Here is an 18692-nt window from a genome sequence, read left to right as displayed (position 1 = left end):
GCCATTAGTGGCCGCTTCGCAATGTTCATCCTGTCCAGTTCCACCCACCTCACCTGGCCAACCAGTGCTCTGGCAGCATTTTGCTTCTGGCTATGCTGCTATTTCTCCACTGTATTCTGGCCATTTGTGGATCACACGGGGAAGGACATGATGGTGTCACGGCACTAAGTGGCCAAAAGCAGCTATGAACTCTGCTTAATATGGGGTGGGGGGGATGTCTGTTGCCAAGGCAGCCCTGTTGCCCGTTGGCCTGGTTCCTTTGGCAACAGGGACACATTTCTGCCACTCCAACAGTTTTGCTGGGAAAAGGTGTACACAGGAAAGAGAAATCATTTTTTCCCCTGGAATAAAAAAAGAAAGGGAGTTTTGCAGAGTGGGAATCAAAATATTTGCGTTCTTCAAAACTAAATTTAATTCTGTGGCCAAGGATGGCTTTGTATCCATTGAGTTCCGAAATGGCACGTAAAGTCTCCTGTTCTGACTTTGTTGAGCAGAAAGGAAGCAGCCAGGAAAAATGGATCAGGTCAGGTGGCCTCTTTGTGACAAGAGTGTGTCATGGAACACTCTCTTCCTTTGTTTTTTCCAGAGTTCTGTATTTTTGTTTCTTAGCAGAGAAAGGAGTAACTTCCCCCCCCCCTTGATCCCCCCTTGATCCTCCTAGCAGAAGGGGAGGAGAACTTGGGCCTTTGGCCTGGCCTGAGAATTCTACAGGAGGAAAAGGCAGCTGCCCACACCCAAAGAAAGGGGCTGCTTGGGAATTACCAAGAGGGCAGGCGCTGCCCCTAGACCGAGTCTTGGGGCCTGATCCCTGGGTGGGCTTGCCCTCCTTTGGCCTTTGAAAGAGCAGGAAGAGCTTTTCCCAATGGTTTCCCCTCCTGGCTCCCCCTTCCCCTCCAAACCCTAGACTATTACTCACCACCAGGCTGGTCTTTTCCAGACGCGCAAAAGCGTCTGCGTTATTCTTGGCTCCCAGAAGACCGTTCTGTGGCCGCGGAGTTTTGATTAAACAAATGTTGCTCCAGAGCTGTTTGGGGAGCAGGCTGGCTGCCTCAGCTCCCCAGAGGGGGACATTTGGGTACCCGCTGGAAAGCAAAGTGTGGGTGGGGGGAGCTAACAGTCCCTGTGGCTTTCAGCCTTCAAAGCTCTTTGTTGCTTCAGGCGCAGGTACTGCCAAGTGCCACCAGAAACATAAGGACCCTTCCTTGGGTCATCTAGCTGAGTATTGTCATACATAGGCCAGCAGCGGCTTTCCTGGATTTCAGGCAAAGGTCCTTCCCAGCCCTGCCCGGAGATGCCATTAGGGATTGAATCAGGAACATTCTGCATGCCAAGCAAGGGCTCTGCCACTTGTGGGTCCTTATTGTTGGCAAAGGAAGAGAGGGCTTTCTTCTTGGTGACCTCCCTAGAGAACCATGCCTAGCACCCATTTTGTTGCCTTTTAGGCATCAGGGTGAGGCACCCAATTCTCTGGGCATTGAAATGAGTTGTGTTTTAAAGACTAGAAATGGAGTCCATACACATACAACCACTATGCTACTTTCTGTGATTTTTGTCGTGTTGTCGGCTGGGATTTCTGTGGGACTTTGATTCCAAATGAACACGGGGATAAATGTTTCTGGTATATTGGCACCTTAAATTTTAAAAAATGAATAACCTTGGAGCCTAGTGTGCAGTGGAGGTGTGTGTCTGGGGGAAGAGAGTTGATGGGATGAGCTGCCCCTTTGATGTGTGTGTGTGAGGGGGATGTGTTGTATTTTTGCTTTTCCTCTGCAGTTTGGTGCTAAGCTTGCTCTGACGTACTTTTTTGGGGTGGGTGGGTGTCTCCTTGTGCCGCAGGCTTTGTACCATGGCAAGTTCATTGACACGGGCTTCACACTGCCCTTCTACAAGCGCATGCTGAACAAGCGGCCGACCCTCAAGGACCTGGAGTCCATCGACCCCGAGTTCTACAACTCCATCGTCTGGATCAAGTCAGTGCTAGCAAGGGTGCTGCTTGCCCCCCCCTTTCCTCCTGAGCCTGTGTCCCATGGAGCTGCTGCCCCAAATCCACTGATGGCTTGCACAGCCACTTTTAACCTGTGGTGATATCATAGCACCCAGCTTTACAGCCCCCGCCCCTCCTATTGCTGTCACTTGGCACCTTGCCCCAAGTGTGCAGCATTTAGTTGCTCTCATCTTCTGTGTTTCATGTGCCCTGAAGGCTGAGGGTTGCAGTCTAAAAGCAGGAGGGGCAATCTGCCAGCCCAGGGGCCAAATGTAGCCCTCCAGACCTCTCTGGGAGGTTCCCCACAAGGGGAAGTGACCCTCCAGCTGAAATAGGTAAAGAGGGAGGGTGACAAACAAGACAGAGCAAAGGGGCAAAGCAAAATAGTCCCCTAGAGAAGAGACCTTGATCTGAATGGTGCTGTTATAATGAGCAGAAGAGGGAGGTTAAAACTGGTGGGGGCTGCTTGTAGCATAGCGCCAAGGAATTGTGGTTTGCAAACCAAATTAGGGCTGGGGATGCTGAGATCCGGTCTTGTGATATCTTCCGGGGGGGGGGGGATTAAGCTACTGAGACTGCAGGGGCAGTTTTGTCCTTCCCAACTAGGGATGCCATGCATGCCTGGGACTCGGGATATCCTGCCATCTACAGCAGCCACTTGGCCTGTGATCTTTAGCCCCCAGAGCATGATTCTTGTAGGTTTCGGTGGCAGCTGCTGAGAGCCCCAACTGTCCTCCTAGTGAAGATTCAGCTGCTGCGTCTCTTCCCCACCCTTTGCAGAGAGAACAACCTAGAGGAGTGTGGCTTGGAACTCTACTTCATTCAGGACATGGAGATTCTGGGCAAGGTGACCACCCACGAACTGAAGGAGGGTGGAGAGAGCATCCGGGTCACTGAGGAGAACAAGGACGAGTACATCATGTGAGTTCCTGGTCCTCGCTTTCCTGAGGCTTAGAGGTGCTTTGAGAAGCAGCTTGGCCAGAGACTCTTTCATTTTGCATGCCATTTGGCTCCATGAATTGCCTCTTTGCTGGGCTGCTGACCAGGCAGTGTGGTAGGCCACGAAATTAAGCTCTGCACTCTGCACTCAGCTAGCCTTGGGCATTTGGTGCTCAGTTCCCCATCTGTAAAATGGGAACGTTGTGGACCAACTTCACTGGCTGATTCTGAGAATGAATGCGATACAGATGATAAGGCATTTGGGATACTCAATTGTGGTGTGTGTGTGTGTGTTCATTAATCCATGAAATGCAGGAAATAGGGTCCTCCCAAAATCATGTAGCTGAGGTTTGGATCAAGCCAGGGCCAGGTCAATCAGTTGCAGGTCTTTAGGTGCCCAAGGAGTGCTGAGTGGCTCGTCTGTCTATCCTTGCAGGTTGCTGACGGATTGGCGGTTCACCAGGGGTGTGGAGGAGCAGACCAAGGCCTTTCTGGACGGCTTCAATGAGGTGGCACCTCTGGAGTGGCTGCGGTACTTTGATGAGAAGGAGCTAGAGGTGAGCTGGGATGTTGGAAGCGTGGGGGCCTCCTCTCCTACCCAGAGGGGCCTGTCCTCCTGCCCTGGGCTCTGCCTTCGTACATTGTCAGGCTGTGCAGAGGTCACGGCAGTTGAGTGATCTACTGTCTGGCTTCCAATGAGCCAACTACATGGTCATCTACCATCTTATGTTCCTGCAGCCCCTCGATAAGGCTGCCACTCCTTGTGAATACGAGACTTCTGACTGTTAAATGACTGTCAGTGGAACAATTATTGAGAGAAAGGAACATTTCAGAGGGACCTTGGTATTTACTCAATTTGAATTTTTAAAAAAAGTTCTAATTGAATCTCCCCACTACCCCTCGCCCTCTGACTAACCAGGAAGTAAATCTTGTAAAAAACACACACATATTTTAGTCCAATGTGTCAAGTAGGCAGGTCAAGTGTAGCTTCCAGTTTGCAAGATGCCCAAGTTCCGCAGCCGCACTCTCAAAACGATAGAAGCCTTGACTTGGTGGGTCTTGCCTCTGGACTCTCCCGGTGACCCGGGCTGGGCCTCCTCTCGCCTTCTCCTCCCTTCTAGCTGATGCTGTGTGGCATGCAAGAGATTGACATGAGTGACTGGCAGAAGAACACCATCTATCGGCACTACACCAAGAACAGCAAGCAGATCCAGTGGTTCTGGCAGGTGAGCCTCCCAAGGAAGAGCTCCTGGCCAAGGGGTCCTCCATATGAACGGGGGAAAGGAAGTTTTGCCCTGGACAGACTCTTGAATGTGGCAGAGTACTGACATATGCCTCTGGTCGTACGCAGAGTGCATTTGCCTCATCAGTAAGTCACTGTGACGCATGACCTGTTTGCAGGACCTTTTATTTCTGAGGATCTGACTTCCAACCAGATGTCTCTCCCCGCACTTAGCTGTCATTGTTATTAACACAGTCAGTGTTGCTTTGGGCAAATCCATGTCACTGAGAGCCTGAAATATTTTTGGGAAGGTGGGAGCCTGGTCTGACATCCCCTACCCATGTTGGCTGCAGGTGGTCAAGGAGATGGACAACGAGAAGAGAATCCGGCTTCTGCAGTTTGTGACGGGGACTTGCCGGTTGCCAGTCGGAGGATTTGCTGAGCTTATTGGTATTTGTGCATTTGGCTGCCTAGGGAGGGGGAAGCAGGGGATGTCGCCGTCCCAGTTGCTGAGTGACTGTGGGAGAACTTCATGGTGGGGGGGAGGGTTGTGTGGTTCTGTCTGTCAGGCTTGGAGCAGGGCTATGGGGGCACGTGGAAGTTGTTTTGAGCCCGTTTGCTTGCCTTTGCTTGTGGTGAAGGAACTCAGCTCAGTCTACTTCTCAGCTCTAGTCTTAGAGGTGGGGTGGGGTTGCCAAGGTGGTTTGCAAGCCAGTTTGCATTTGAAGTGCAACTGTGTGTTCTTGTCACACCCCATGGGTATTTTTTGTGGGTCTCTGATGTTGTGCTTCTTTTCTGACAGGCAGCAATGGGCCCCAGAAGTTCTGCATTGATAAGGTTGGCAAGGAGACCTGGCTTCCCCGTAGCCACACATGGTGAGTTCGTCTGCTTTGGCCCTTCCTGCCCTTCTATTGGATGGGTGGGAGGGCACTTCCTTTCCTTTCCCCCTGCTGATTGGCTGCGCTGTCTTCCTTTTGCAGCTTCAACCGCCTGGATCTGCCTCCCTACAAGAGCTACGAGCAGCTGAAGGAGAAGCTCCTTTACGCCATTGAGGAGACAGAGGGCTTTGGGCAAGAGTGACTCCAAAGAGATCCTCCTGGGAAGCCATCCTGAATACCTGGAAATGGAGCCAAATCTGAAGGAAGGAAGGAAGGAAGGTGGAAGGAGGTGGCTTTGTGGAAGAGGGATTGCCCAGGCCTAGATCTTGTGGTTGGAGAACTAGAGGCTGCAGAAGGTGCTCCCCTTCTCTGCCCCCTTCCCCCCCAAAAAATATTCATTTGCTTTCCAGCAGAGCAGTGGCTGCAAGTGGTATCCACCTCCTTCCCTGTGGATTCCTTGTACCAGTTTCTGAGCTATGCAGCCATTCTGCCCCACCTATGGGCCTCATGGGCTTTTGTCGTAGCTGCCTTTTAAAGCAATCCAGACCCCCCCCCCACTGGTACCAACCCACCAGGACATCCTGAACATTATGTCAAGGCATTCTGCACAGGAAAAAAGAGCACTTTTGAGAATTCCCCCCTTGCCAAGGACACTGGAGTGTGTTGCGAGCCCCTGCTCCAGATAGCCGCTGGGGATCAGTAGAGATGGGTGGGATCTAGAGGCAGGATTTCCTACAACTTTCCTAAACCCACCTCCTCTTTCCTGAGGCCTTTCCCACTCCCTGTGCTGGTAGGTGAGGCTTCTGTGCCCTGCAACCACACTGGTTTTCTGCTGAGAGCAGTGGGCAGGATTTGGCCCATATCCCAGGCTCCTCTCCTCCCCAAACCCATGAAGCAGAAGACAAGGCAGGGCCCCAGGCAGTCCCCAGCTGTGTCATGGAGCAGGATCTGGGCTGTTCAAATGGGTACCCCACGCAACCCCAAAGGCTATAGACAAAGAGCCCTCAGGAAGAGAGAGGATGGCCTTTGGCCAGATTGCAGGGGAGGCCAAACCAGGCTTCAGCCAAGCATGGAGAACCTGAGTCTCCTGATCTGAGCTGTTCCAAGTCTTGTTGGAAGTGGGGCATCTTCTTTTTCTGGAAACATTGGTGCCCAGTGAGCTGCAAGATTGTAGGGGGAAGCCTTTACCTTGAATGTCTACAAAACAGGTTATCCCAAGTGCAGAACTCTGAACTTTTTTGCACTAAAAGGCAGGAAGAAGGGGCAGGGGGCGAACCAGAAGAATCCCCTGTCTTTATTTCTGGGTGGTTTTTTTTTTAAAAAAAATCCTCTGATTGGAGTATGTGTGGCTGGCACACCCTGAGAACAGGGACCAGATGCAAGAGTGGGAGTGGCATACATCTGCGTGTGTGTCCTATGGCTACATGGCGGAGGGTGGGGATGCCTCAAGCCTCCACAGCAAGGTGTATGTCTGCATATGAGAGCTGGACTGTGTGTGTGTGTTCGTTTGTTTGTAAGTGTGTATATAAAATGTGTATAAAAATGTGTATATAAATGTCTGTGGATACAAAGAATTGCAATAGCTTTTGATGGGGATCCTGGATAGTTTTGTACTGCATCATCCTGCCTCAGTGACGCCAATTTCTTGTGCAATAAACAATCCGCAGCTGCTTGTGGGCTTCATGTGTCCCTCTGTGCTTTGGGAGCCTGATGTGGCTTCTCCTGGGTGCTGGGTGGGGGGGTTCCCAAACGTGTACATGGCAAAGGTAGTTGCTGTGTTAAAGAGCCACAGGTGGGGGCCCCGCAGCTCTCATCGCCCTCTGGTCTGTGTGCTTTCCCCAATCCCCCCACTGTAGGATGACCCAGTTGAGAGTTTGGCCTGACTCTTGCCTGTTTCCCTGCTTGCAGGTGGAGGTTTTTGACCCCCTGTTCCTAATGCTCTCGCTTGAAAGGGAGCAAGGGGAACATCCTGTGGACAAGCAAAGAAGGACAGCCCTAGGCAGGCCTGGAAAACCAGGGCTGACCAAAAGGGGTTAAATTCTCCTTGCTTTTAAGCACATCATCTAGCCCACTGCTGTGCGTCTGTCATACAACTTGCGTCTGTCATACAACTCAGCAGCTAGACGAATATCCCCATCTAGTCCACTTCAGCAGTGGAGAAGTGGCACACATTTTCGCAGCCCAAGTGGGGAGGCAGAGCAGCACCTGCCACCACTGCTCAAGGGCCTGCAAAGGTTTGCATGCACTCAGAAGAGTGGAGAAAGGACCCCAAGGGGCTCAGTTGCAGGAGGGCTGATCCTGTTCAGGTTTTGAAAGTGTGTGCCCAGAAGAGGATGGGGAGGGTGGTGTCCTTATATGCAGGAGTGCCATTGGGCTTTCCAGGATGGGCACCTGGCAGGCCACTGTCAGAACAGCAGGCTGGGCTAGATGGGGCCCCCTTGGGTCTGGTCGAGCTGCAGGGCTCTGCTTATGTTCTTCGAATGCTCGGACGGGAAAGCCACATTTTGCAGCAGTCCCAGGCCGCAGCCACTGCCTTCCCCAGCTGACTTGTCTCCTGCTCCAACCAGGGAAACCAAAGAGGCCCCCAAGCTAGCCTGGCGCCAAGGGAGCCATTGCAGGCCTGGCACACAGGCTGCTGCTCTTGGCATTTGGAAGCGAAGGTGGGGGGTGGGGGAGGTGTGACCACTTCCTCCAACTCTTTAGCGCACAACCAGAGCCAGAATGGCTCTGCTGGGCAGCATTTGGTGCCAAAGACAAGCCCCCTGTGTTTCAGAGGAAGTTTCCAGGGCCTGGGGGGAGGGAATTTGCAAAGGCTTCTACCTGAAGGACTGTCAGAGGGGAGGGGTTGGGGCCTGTAGCGGAAAGATTTCCCCTCCTCTCTGCCGACTTTAAAAGCATGGCTTTGTCCCTGAAGGCAGAGAGCAGCCTTGTGTTGTGGGCAGAAGGAGGGAGCAGCAAAACATGTTTAGCTTGGCCAAGAGGCACAGGCTGGCTTTGTGAGCTCTGCTGCAGGGAGAGAAGATCACCCTGTTCTCTGGGGAAGCAAAGCAGCCAGAGATTCCCACTGCTGGGGGAGTCACTCTGGGAAACCAGGAGGGCGAGCCCCATGCCCTTGTTTGGCCAGTGAAACCATCACACATTCCAAACTGGAGGTGAGCGGCCCCTGCCAGCGTTAGGGTGTGACGGCTTGGAAGGTGCTGGGGCAAGCTTTGCCATCTTCCAGGCTCTCAAGCTAGTTTGCTTTCTGTTCCATCTCCCAGGAGAAAACAAAAGCAATGGAGCCAAATAGCAGCAAAGTGACGGAGAGGAAGGCTGGGCCAAAGACAAGAGGGCAGTGGCTATTTTAGAAGCAGTGCTATTAAGGCAGCTTGCAATGGCTCTCACTTCCAAGATAACTTAAAGTGGCCAGGGGGTGGAGAGAACCTGTGGGTCTCTAGCTGTTGCTGGACTACAACTCCCGTCATCCCTGGCTATGGTGGATGGGAGTGAAGTACCCAAAATAGCTGAAAGGTCACAGGTTCCTTGCCTCTGTTGGACTAACACTTTTGAAAGCAGGGGGAGCACAGGTCAGTAGATCAGTGGTCCAACTGACCTCCACCCTGCTTGTAGCTTATAGGGCTGAAAAGCCTGTGCCCCCGTGGAGCCACAGCCAGGTGAAATAGATCATACAGGTCAGCAGAATTCTCATGAAAGGCAACTTCATCTTCTACTAGGGAGGGGCCATAGCTCAAAAGGTGAAGCACATTTGTGGGCAGAAGTTCCCATGCCTATTTTAAAGGCTCAGTAGGCAATGGGAAAGACCTGTTGCCAGGAACAGACCCTATTTGGTTAAATGGACAGAGCTTGGTCTGGTAGAGGACAGCATCCCATTTCCCCCCTCTTAGACTGTGTATTGTTTGGGGCATTCTAAGCAGAACCAGCAGGTCACTCTGAGCTGAGGCAAATGGCTGTCCACCCTGTGCCATGATAATCCTATAAAGTCATTCAGATGAAAAATGACACCCAGCAAACTTCCAAACTTTTGCATTTTTAGCACCAATCTATTTACCAGTAGTTAGTGCACATGTTACAGTGACGTGGGTGGCACTGTGGGTTAAACCACAGAGCCTAGGACTTGCCTATCAGAAGGTCGAATCCCCGTGATGGGGTGAGCTCCTGTTGTTTGGTCCCTGATCCTGCCAACCTAGCAGTTCAAAAGCACGTCAAAGTGCAAGTAGATAAATAGGTACCGCTCTGGCGGGACGGTAAACAGCATTTCCGTGTGTTGCTCTGGTTCTCCAGAAGCGGCTTAGTCATGCTGGCCACATGACCCGGAAGCTGAATGCCGGCTCCCTCGGTCAATAAAGCGAGATGAGCGCCACAATCCCAGAGTTGGCCACGACTGGACCTAATGGTCAGGGGTCCCTTTACCTTTACCTTAGTGCACACGTTAATTCCTTATCCAAGCATGCAAAGATGTTGGAGAGCATCCAGCACAGAGAGCTGTGAAACAAATCTGGTGACTTCCCTTGCAATTAGAAGCCTCTCCTAATCCATGCATGTTGCACACAGGTCTGGAGGTAGGTACCTCATCTCTCTTTCCCTAGCAAAACACAGAACTTCAGCTATTTCTCTACAATGTTCTTCACTCTACCAAAGGCAATTACAGTACTGAATCAACTCATGAAACCAGATCTTTTGGACATGATCTAGTCTTGCAATAAGCAGCAGCCTACTGGCTTCTAGATAGTTCTATTCAACCATTGTCACCTTGATTCTCATTCCTTCCACCATCAGCTACTGTGTTCGTGTTGAATTTCTCATCTGACTAGCCAGGACTCCAAGGGGGTGAGGGGAATGTCCTTTTTCACACAAGCAGCTTTGGGCTGCTTGACTGTCTGACCTCCTTCCTAGTTTGCAGAAAAGCCCTTCTGGATTTCATCAGCATCTTGCCAAAGCCACTTGGGAGAACTGCTGCCAATCCTTAACAGGCAGCTTCCTTTGTAATTAGAGGGGCTGCAGTGGGGGCTGAGTTTGAAGTCACCGTTGTCACAGGCTTGGCTGCTGTATCAGAGCTCTGCTCTTGCTGCTCTGGGAATTGGAGGGCGGCAGTTGTCGTAATCTCCAATTTCACTGGTGGGCCAAAGAGCCTGTAAATTAGCAATTCTTGTCTCAGGAACAAACATCTTCCAGAGAGGTTTTGTCCTAAGCAAAGGGCCTACCCTGGGTATCTGACTTGCTATAGAAAAGCAGATAAAAAAGACTTCACAGGGAAATGCAGAGGTTGGTTGTTTCCGCACAGGTTTGAATCCCAGTTTCAGGTCTCCCTACAGCAACCAGGCAGCCACTTGAAAAAGCAAAAGCAGAATCAGAGTAAAAGTTCTGCAAAAAAGGGCCTCAGACAGATGTGTGCAAAAGCAATGAGAGAGGAAGAAAGAAAAATCAAGGATGCTGTGCTGGAGAAAAGTGCAAATCTTTTCACCATGTCTCATAAAACAAGACCTCAGGCTCTGGAACTGATTGGTAGCTGACCTAAAACATGCAAAAGGAAGTACTTCACAGAATGCAGAAATAATTCACAGAATTCACTCCAGCAAGGTGTACTGATCACAACAGCTAGGTATTTACATATATTTATGCATATTTATGTGTGTGCACATGCGTGTCTACAAAACAACAAACATAACAAAAAAGAAATAAAACAGGAAAATGACAAAAACAGAAGTGGTATGCCTCCGAATACCAGTTGCTGGAAATTACAAGTAGGGAAAGTTACTGTTGTGCTCAGATCCTGCTTGCAGGCTTCCCACTGGCATCTGGTTGGCCACTGCGAGAACTGAATGCGGTGTCAGATGGGCCTTTGGTCTGATGCAGCACCCAGATTCTGCCCGTGTTCCTTTGTTTCATCTCTCTACCCTCCTCCTAAGTAAAGATGTCTTCCTTAAACCACTATGTCTGGGAAGTGGAAAGCAAACGACCTGGGCAAGGCTAAATATCTCCCCTTCATGCCACCTGTCTTGAAAGAGGCTATGGGTGAGGCAGGTTCCTAGTAAAGTAATCTCCTTTAGCCCCAAAAGTTTGCCAGCTTGTTCTTGGACAAGGTGGGCATACGTGGCAGTGGTAAGCAATTAATGGTCACCTCAGAGCAAGAAATCTCTCTAACCCTCTCCTGTAGTGCAATGGTCTAGAACTTGCCTCTTTTGTGGATAATGTGCAATTTTTACTCTATTGTTTGATGGTTTTACTGTTGATGGCTTGTATGTCATTTAAACTTTTCCCTACTTTTGGGGTTGTATTGACGAGGATTTCTAAAGCCAGCTGCATGAGTGTTTGCTGCCACCTGGCGACTGAAGCTCATTATTGCATGAGCTCTGGCAAAGAAGTACCAGTACCTCAGGTTGTTGTTGTCTTTGCTGTACTGTACTTCAGAACAAATCCAGGCAAGAGCTGGCCTATGGTCTACCTCTGATGTGTGCATCTGGGGGTGCATGCCCCCATAACAGACTTTCTTGGTTATGGGATTAAGCTTATGATCTCACTGGCCAGACTGGATAGTGCAGTTTATGGTGTGCGATTCCGTGGGACCTGCTTTTGAACACTGTGAGCAAGCAAGACCAAGACTCTGTCTTTGTAGCTGGCTGAAGAGGCATTATGCCATGCCAGGGCTGACAGCTTTTGCTAAAGCAAAGACTAACCAGGCTGTCTGCCCTAGTGCCATTTCTTGCTTCAGGCTGTATACAGATCAAGGACAGGGAACCTTTTTCAGTCAAAGGGCCACATGGCAGTGGTAGGCAGAGGCAGAGGCAAAAGTAGGTGGAGAAATTAATATACATTTCCCCTTTATGTAACAGCTTTTGTTTCTACACACATTCCTCTCTCTCATCCATCCAGCCAATTAGAAATATTAAGAATTCTGGGACACGTTCCAGCCAGCCAAAAACACTCCTTGAAAAACATCTCCGCCTACTTCAAGCAGAGCTGGTGAGAATCTCATAGAATCAGAGTTGGAAAGGAGCCTAATGGTCATCTAGTCCAACCCCCTCCAGCACAGGAATCTCAACTAAAGCATGCATTACAGATGGCCATCCAACAATTGCTTTAAAATCTCCAGAAAGCACCTCAAGGGCCATGCAAATCCTGGGGGTGTATTTGGCCTCATGGCTTATGATCATCCCTGCCATAGATGGTCCAGTTAAACAGATATTGCTCAGGTCATCTCATCTTCTATCTAGCTACCCACCTACAAACCAAAGCAGTTCTGGGTACCCCTCAAGCCTCTACTAACAAAAAAAGCCTACAGCCAGCACCAGAGTTCAGTTTACAAGGTTTTAATATACAAATACAAAATCCTACTCTACTTCTTCTCTTTTTTCTCCTCTTTCTTGCCATCACTCTTCTCCTTATCTTTGTCTTTCTCATCCTTCCTCTCCTTTTTGCTCTCCTCTTTCTCCTGCCCCTCCTTCTTCTCTGCATCTCTATTGGCGATCTTGTTGTTTATGAGGTTGTGGAGGGCAACCACAGAGCGGATGAGTGAAGCCAAGTAGACCACCACCATCTGGTCATTGGTCTTCAGATAGAAGGCCTTGACAAACTCTTGCAAGTTGACGTCAGGCAGCAGGTTGAAGACATCCTGGAGCTGGTAGATGATCTGGTGGTTGATGGGAAGTTTGCCCATGGCCACTTTCTCCAGGTAGCTCCTGATGTCTAGAAGCTTGGAGTTCAGTCCCTTCAAGCCGTGGACCTGGTTTGTGATGCGCTGAGAAAGGGTGCCTACAGTGGTGTCTTTAATATCCCTGGAACAGCCAAGAAAGGGGTCAGAACAAGAGAACCCAGTTGGCAGGAAAGGAGGAATGGAATTATTTTTCTCTGCCACATTAAGGAAGTCAGTGCTAGGCATTTTTACAGTTGGACTAAAAATCTGAATCTCCTCTGGACCAATCAACCCATACAAAGATATGGGGATGTAAGCGAATATTAATTGCATTGTGGGGAGGTGCAGGTTCTGCTTGTAGGCTTCCCCTTACGATAAGACCAGATGCTAGATGGGCACCCTTTGGCCTAATCCAGCATGGGAAATATGGTGGCACATTTGCATGGCTAAGGGATAGGCTACCACTAGATCCCAATGAAGGGTGGCTGTCAGGATAAATTAAAGATGATGCCTCTATTAAGCTGGCGGGGTGTGTGGCCTTGCAGGGGTCAAAGGCGTTCTGCATCCATTATTTTATATCTTCAAGATGGGAATGCCTGCCTCCTTGTATTATCTTGAGGAGTAACTATGTAAGCAAAACACAAGCTCAGAAGTCTGAAGTGACAGGCGAGAAAGGTATTTTTTTACCGTAGCAGGTGCTCCACCCCAACTTCCTCTGCTTCTTCTGCTCCAATTTCACTGGTCACATGTTCAAAGGTCTTAGAGGTGGGTGTCCCATCCTTTGGGGTGCAAGCAGAGACCAGGCATGAAAGTAATCACCTTTATTCAACTTCTGGGCAGTGTGTGTGTGTCTGTGTCTGAACCCTGGAAAAACTTACAATTGTTGCATAAGAAGCCAAGAGTTGCTGAAGAATAAGAACAGATCCATAACTGGCCAATGGAAGAAACACACTAACCCTAAATTACCTCCACAAGGAAGTGTGACTTGAATTAATAATAAACACTGGCAAGTTCTTTCATCCTAAGCAGAGTTTTTTTTTTCAGGTACTCTGTAGGGTGCTGGCTGCAAAAGGAGTGACATGAGCAAGGTACAGGCAGCATTCCTGTTATTGGCTCAGCCTGTTTTAGTCTGGTCCTTTGGTTGACACTGAAATGTATGAGGGAAAAGCAACTTGATGTGCATAAACCCAGGATACTCACATCGTGAACTTCTTCCACAGAGATGTAGGCTTCAGTGGGCAGCCCCAGGTCCTTTGGCTTTACATCGATAATTACCAATACCTGTTTGAAAGAAACCCATTAGTGCCTGTTGGTGGAAAACAAAACCTACCAGTCTCCTTCCAGTAACTTGCAGCCTGCCATTGTATAAAGGATCATCTTGCCATTTCCAACTTGTTCTTACAAGTTGCAATAACATCAAATAGCAAGCCTTGTCAGGATTTGTAGGTTGTGAGTGGCTCTTACCGAGTTTGAGCAGTATCTTTTCATTAGCTCATTGATAGCAATGTCATTCTTGTGCAGCTTGGGACCTGTGTGGTACCATCCCACAATTCTTTCCCTGGCTAGGAAAAAGACACAGAAAGCAAAGCAAGAGTCAGAGTACACGAAGCAGCTGGAAGAGGGCTCAACCTCCAAGAGCCATTTCCTTCTTCTACTGTTTCACTGGAAGTGGGACTTTGCAGGAATAAAGCATGGTTCTACATGCAATGATATTGTATAGCAAACGGGATGAGACTTTAGAATTTCTCACAACCTGAGCCTATCATTCATTGCTTACATCCAAAGTTTACTGGACTTGGACATCAGCTTCAAAATAAATTTTACAGGTACAGAATACTACACTTTGAACGTTGGCAAAATAGACAAGATATGCCCAACCTTGAGGACTTTGCCAAACGACTGAACAACAAAAAGCCTATTTACTGCACACACAAGCTATAACAAGACCCTTCCTTCAAGTAGCATGTAGTCTAAAATATGGTTTCTTTGCTGGGGCACTAGGTTAAAACATGAGAGGTTTTGCAGAATCTGATGTTGAAGGGTGACCCAGTTCCTTCATTTTCTCACTAACAGAGGTGTTCATCTCTAAAATGAAAAACTTTTTAACAACTAAGCATCTGTGAGCAGTCATAGCAAAGTTATTTAAATAACATCACTTTTTGGCTTTTACTAGTGATAGATTTAGCCGTGACTTGCACTTCTGGCTAACCAATCATTGCTTACCATTTACTTTCTTGAACATCCCATACATGTTCTCCAGATAGTCATGGTCCAAAAACCATACAGAGTCGTCTTTATCATCTTCATCAAAGGGGACTGTGGGTAAAAGAAAAAGAGAAGCCAAATCATGGCAGGAATTTCCAGCCTTTAAAAAAAACCATGGAAATGGTTTATTGAATATTTACAAATAACCTGTAAACAGTAAGAACATTGGCGGGATTATTGTAATAACCTGCAGTTTTACAAGAGTATTATATTTAAAGTAGATGAATAAATTAGTAAATTAAGTTAATTTGGAATATGCAGAAAATATAAAAAATAAATTTAAGGAACCACAAAGAGGGGGAAGGAAGTTGAGTTTTGAAATGTTAAAATGATTGTAAAATTACTGAAATGAATAAAACTGAAAATTATAAATACCGTATTTTTCGCCGTATAGGACACACTTTTTCCCCTCCAAATATGAAGGGGAAATCTGGGTGCGTCCTATGGGGCGAATGCAGGCTTTCGCTGAAGCTTGGAGAGCGAGAGGGGTAGGTGCGCACCGACTCCTCTCGCTCTCCAGGCTTCAGGAACACATCCACAGCCTAGGCAGCCCTGCGGGAGGTCCCGCAGGGATGTCTAGGCTGCGGGTAGCAGCCTGCTTCCTGGAGCGTCGGGCGCCCTGAAAGCAGAGCGCCCGGTGCTTCGGGAACACATTCGCAGCGTGGGGAGCCCTGCTGGAGTTCCCCGCAGGGCTCCCCACGCTGCGGATAGCAGCCTGCCGCCCTGCGCGCGGGGCACCCTGAAGCAGAGCGCCCCGCGCGCTGGACAGACATCCGCAGCGTGGGGAGCCCTGCAGGAGTTCCCCACAGGGCTCCCCATGCTGCAGATAGCAGCCTGCCGCCCGGTGGGCGGGGCGCCCTGAAGCAGACATCGGCCAGCCCCACAAGCTCGGGGGACATCAGGAGGCGCAGCGCCGCCATCCCGCTGTTCCTCAACCTGGTTCGGTTTCCCCAACCTGCTTTTGGGGGGGAAATAAAGGAAAAAATGGTTTCCTTTATTTCCCCCCCAAAAAACTAGGTGCGTCCTATGGGGCGAAAAATACGGTAAATTTTAAAAAGGAAAGTGACAATTTTGCCAAGTTGCATCCCATGTGGTGGGAATTAAGAGCAGCCCAAAGAGGGTCCAGGTAGTCCAGCACTTTGTTCTCACAGATGCCTCTGGGAAGCTGGCAAGTCACTTAGAATGGGATCCAGTCTTCACATTACAGAGGTGAGGATGATTTGAATTTCTATTCCACCCTTCATGAGAGGATCACAGGGCTTTTGAAAATAGCAAGTTATCATGCACTGAGTAAGACTACTGGACTATCCAATCCCAGTACTGGTCTCCTGAGTGGCTACCCAGCATCTTAGGCAGGGGAGTTTTTTTTATCAGCTGCCACTTGGTCCTTTTTAAAGGGAAATGCCAGGGACTGCACATTCTGTGAGCAAAGCATGTATTCAACGACTGGCCTACAAAAGTTCCCCAAGGAACAGAAGATGCTATTATTATTTATTATATTCATATCCTGCCCTTCCTCCCAAAGGAGCCCAGGGAGACAAACGACATGTGATGAGCAATAAAAGCATATTTTTAAATACAGTAATGAAGTCAATCTCTTTACCTAGGGTCTCAAAACGGGAGTCTTTCAGCCCCACCTAGAAATACCACTGGGGATTGAATCTGGTATCTTCTGCAAGCAAAGCAGAAGATACTCTACCACTGATTTAGGACCTCTTCCTACTACAGTATTGACCGTAGTATGAGGTACATGTAGTTGCAGCCCACAAGATTAATGATTAGACGAGATCACAAGTTTCTAGAACTGGGCAGACTCAGATTTAAACTAAAGGTAGATAAAAGAATGATGATTCCCTGGAGCAGACTATGGAAAGCTAAGGCTGGCTTCCGACAGCCTGAGAATTCGAGGGACCGCATTTAAGCTTTTAGCCAAACACAATCCAGCAGGTTCCTAACTGGGTTCCTTTGGGTTATTATTTAATCAGAGGGCTGTTGAAAACTCAAGACTATCAACCAAGTTTCAATTGAGATTTATGACTAAGCTTTTCTGGGTCTCTCACATTTAAGACAAAAGGTGGGGAACCTCTGGCCCTCCAAATGCTGCTGATGGAACTAGGAGTCCAACAACATATGGAGGGCTACAGGTTCCCCACCAACAATTTAAGGGACAAACCCCAAATTCCCCCAAATCCATTAATGGGGTGGAAAATGTTAGGGTAGGAGTGTACATTATAACCACATCTGGCTTGCTAGACAACCATAGAGATCTCAGGCATCACTTTACCTGCAAAGCTGTTGGAGACATCCAAAATCTTCTTCTGCCATGAACCCAAGAGAACCCCCACAACTCGCTTCTGATTTCCAACTTTTCCTATCCTAAAATAGAAAGGCAAAATCAAAAGAAAGATGAGATACATTGATGTGCAGCATAAACTATTCCTGAACTGAATTTTTATCAACTCAGGGCAATGAAAACCAGCATAACTAAGGTGGGAGGAAAAGAGTATGTAGCAACTTGCCAAGACTCCCAACAGAAGGAGTCTTGATAGTCACCAGGGAGGAGGCAGCTGAGTGGCTGAGTGTTGATGGCTTGTCTTCTTCTGATGGTTAATGGAGGAAGTCAAGATACAAAAAGCTGACTTAGCCCACCAATACACCTAGCCCCAAAGTGTCAGCACTGCATGGCCTGGCAGTGACTCTCCAAGGTCTATGTCAGAGCATGGCCTTTCCCACCACCTGCTTCTGAAATCTATTTAGCAGGTGTGCTTTCTGGGGGAGAGATGTTGTTGAACTGGAACCTGCTGCTTGTAAAGCAAATGCTCTGCCACATACCTACTCAGTCAAGTTGGCACAGCCACGCACTGCTTACATGTCTTTCATCCATGCAGCTGTGGCTGCTACTTAGGAAGGAAGTATATTTTAAGTCATATCAGTTCACTTATATTCCGCTTTTCCACTCAAGAGTCTGGAAAAGCAGTGGCAAAAGATGAATCATCCTCGCTCCACCCGCGGTAAAGACACCGCGTTAAACATAAAAAGCAAGTCGGCGAAAAGTAGCATCCATCCCCCCTCCATGAAGTCTCTGGCCGAAAGGCCCGTTTGCTGGGGTGCAGAGGGAGAGAGCAGCCGCTTGGCCTGCAGAAGCAAAGAGGTTCCGTGTTCAACCCCCGAAAGCTGCTCCGAGGAGGATCGGGGAGCCAGGCAGATAAGACAGGCCTCTCCCCTGGGCTCGACTGCCTCACTCCGCGATAAAGGCAGCCGCTTCCTTTATTGCTCCGAGGCCTCGCCAAAGCCAGAGGGTCTCCCCAACCGAAACCCGGGGTAGGGACATAGGCGGGAAGACGGCCTCAGCCCGGGCCCGTGACTAAGCTGTCTTTCCGCGGCCTCCACTCCGGCGCTTCTTTACACTAGTTTCCTCGCAGCTCGCTGCTCCTGAGCATGTGCAAAGCGCGACCCCCAGCCCTACGGCCCCCTGCCTCCCTAAGCCCTGGCCTGCCGGCCATGACTCAGCCCGGGCGGCCAGCCGCCGCCTCCCTCACCGGTTAAAGTGATCGACCACGCTCAGCAGCACCAACGGGTGGACCACCACTCGCTCCACGGCCAGCTCCGGCATAGCAGCGGCGGCTTCGCGGCCTCCACGTCCTGGCCTAGTTCCTGGTCTCCTTCTCCCGGTAAGCAAAGCGCCTCTCAGTGACTCAGGGCACCGGGTGTGAAGCAAGCGATGCTGAGGGAGGAGCTGGGCAGCCGCGCCATCTTGGGAAGGGCAACCCCACT

General features: G+C 49.4%; 3 protein-coding genes across 3 annotated transcripts in view; 1 reads left to right on the top strand and 2 right to left on the bottom strand.

The window, feature by feature from the left end:
* Window positions 1-6695, top strand: part of WWP2 (WW domain containing E3 ubiquitin protein ligase 2) — a 37707-nt gene extending 31012 nt beyond the window's left edge. Inside the window, 7 exon segments of the mRNA XM_083753081.1 lie at window positions 1837-1970; window positions 2765-2905; window positions 3360-3480; window positions 4045-4149; window positions 4499-4595; window positions 4948-5020; window positions 5126-6695. Coding sequence (XP_083609207.1) covers window positions 1837-1970; window positions 2765-2905; window positions 3360-3480; window positions 4045-4149; window positions 4499-4595; window positions 4948-5020; window positions 5126-5225 — 771 coding nt within the window. The 3' untranslated portion in view covers window positions 5226-6695.
* NQO1 (NAD(P)H quinone dehydrogenase 1) overlaps window positions 1-18692 on the bottom strand; it is a 178533-nt gene that overhangs the window by 45428 nt on the left and 114413 nt on the right. The window lies entirely within an intron of this gene.
* Window positions 12315-18689, bottom strand: PSMD7 (proteasome 26S subunit, non-ATPase 7). Its single transcript, XM_083753080.1, has 7 exons — window positions 18458-18689; window positions 17203-17294; window positions 14877-14969; window positions 14118-14215; window positions 13854-13934; window positions 13341-13432; window positions 12315-12795 (listed from the first exon to the last, which is right to left on the bottom strand). Exons 1-7 carry the CDS (start codon window positions 18529-18531, stop codon window positions 12357-12359), a joined length of 969 nt encoding a protein of 322 aa, XP_083609206.1. The 5' UTR covers window positions 18532-18689; the 3' UTR covers window positions 12315-12356.

This window comes from Podarcis gaigeae (genome assembly GCF_964106915.1).
Source record: "Podarcis gaigeae genome assembly, chromosome: 8".
NCBI lineage: Eukaryota > Metazoa > Chordata > Lepidosauria > Squamata > Lacertidae > Podarcis > Podarcis gaigeae.
This window is presented reverse-complemented; position numbering and strand designations above follow the sequence as displayed.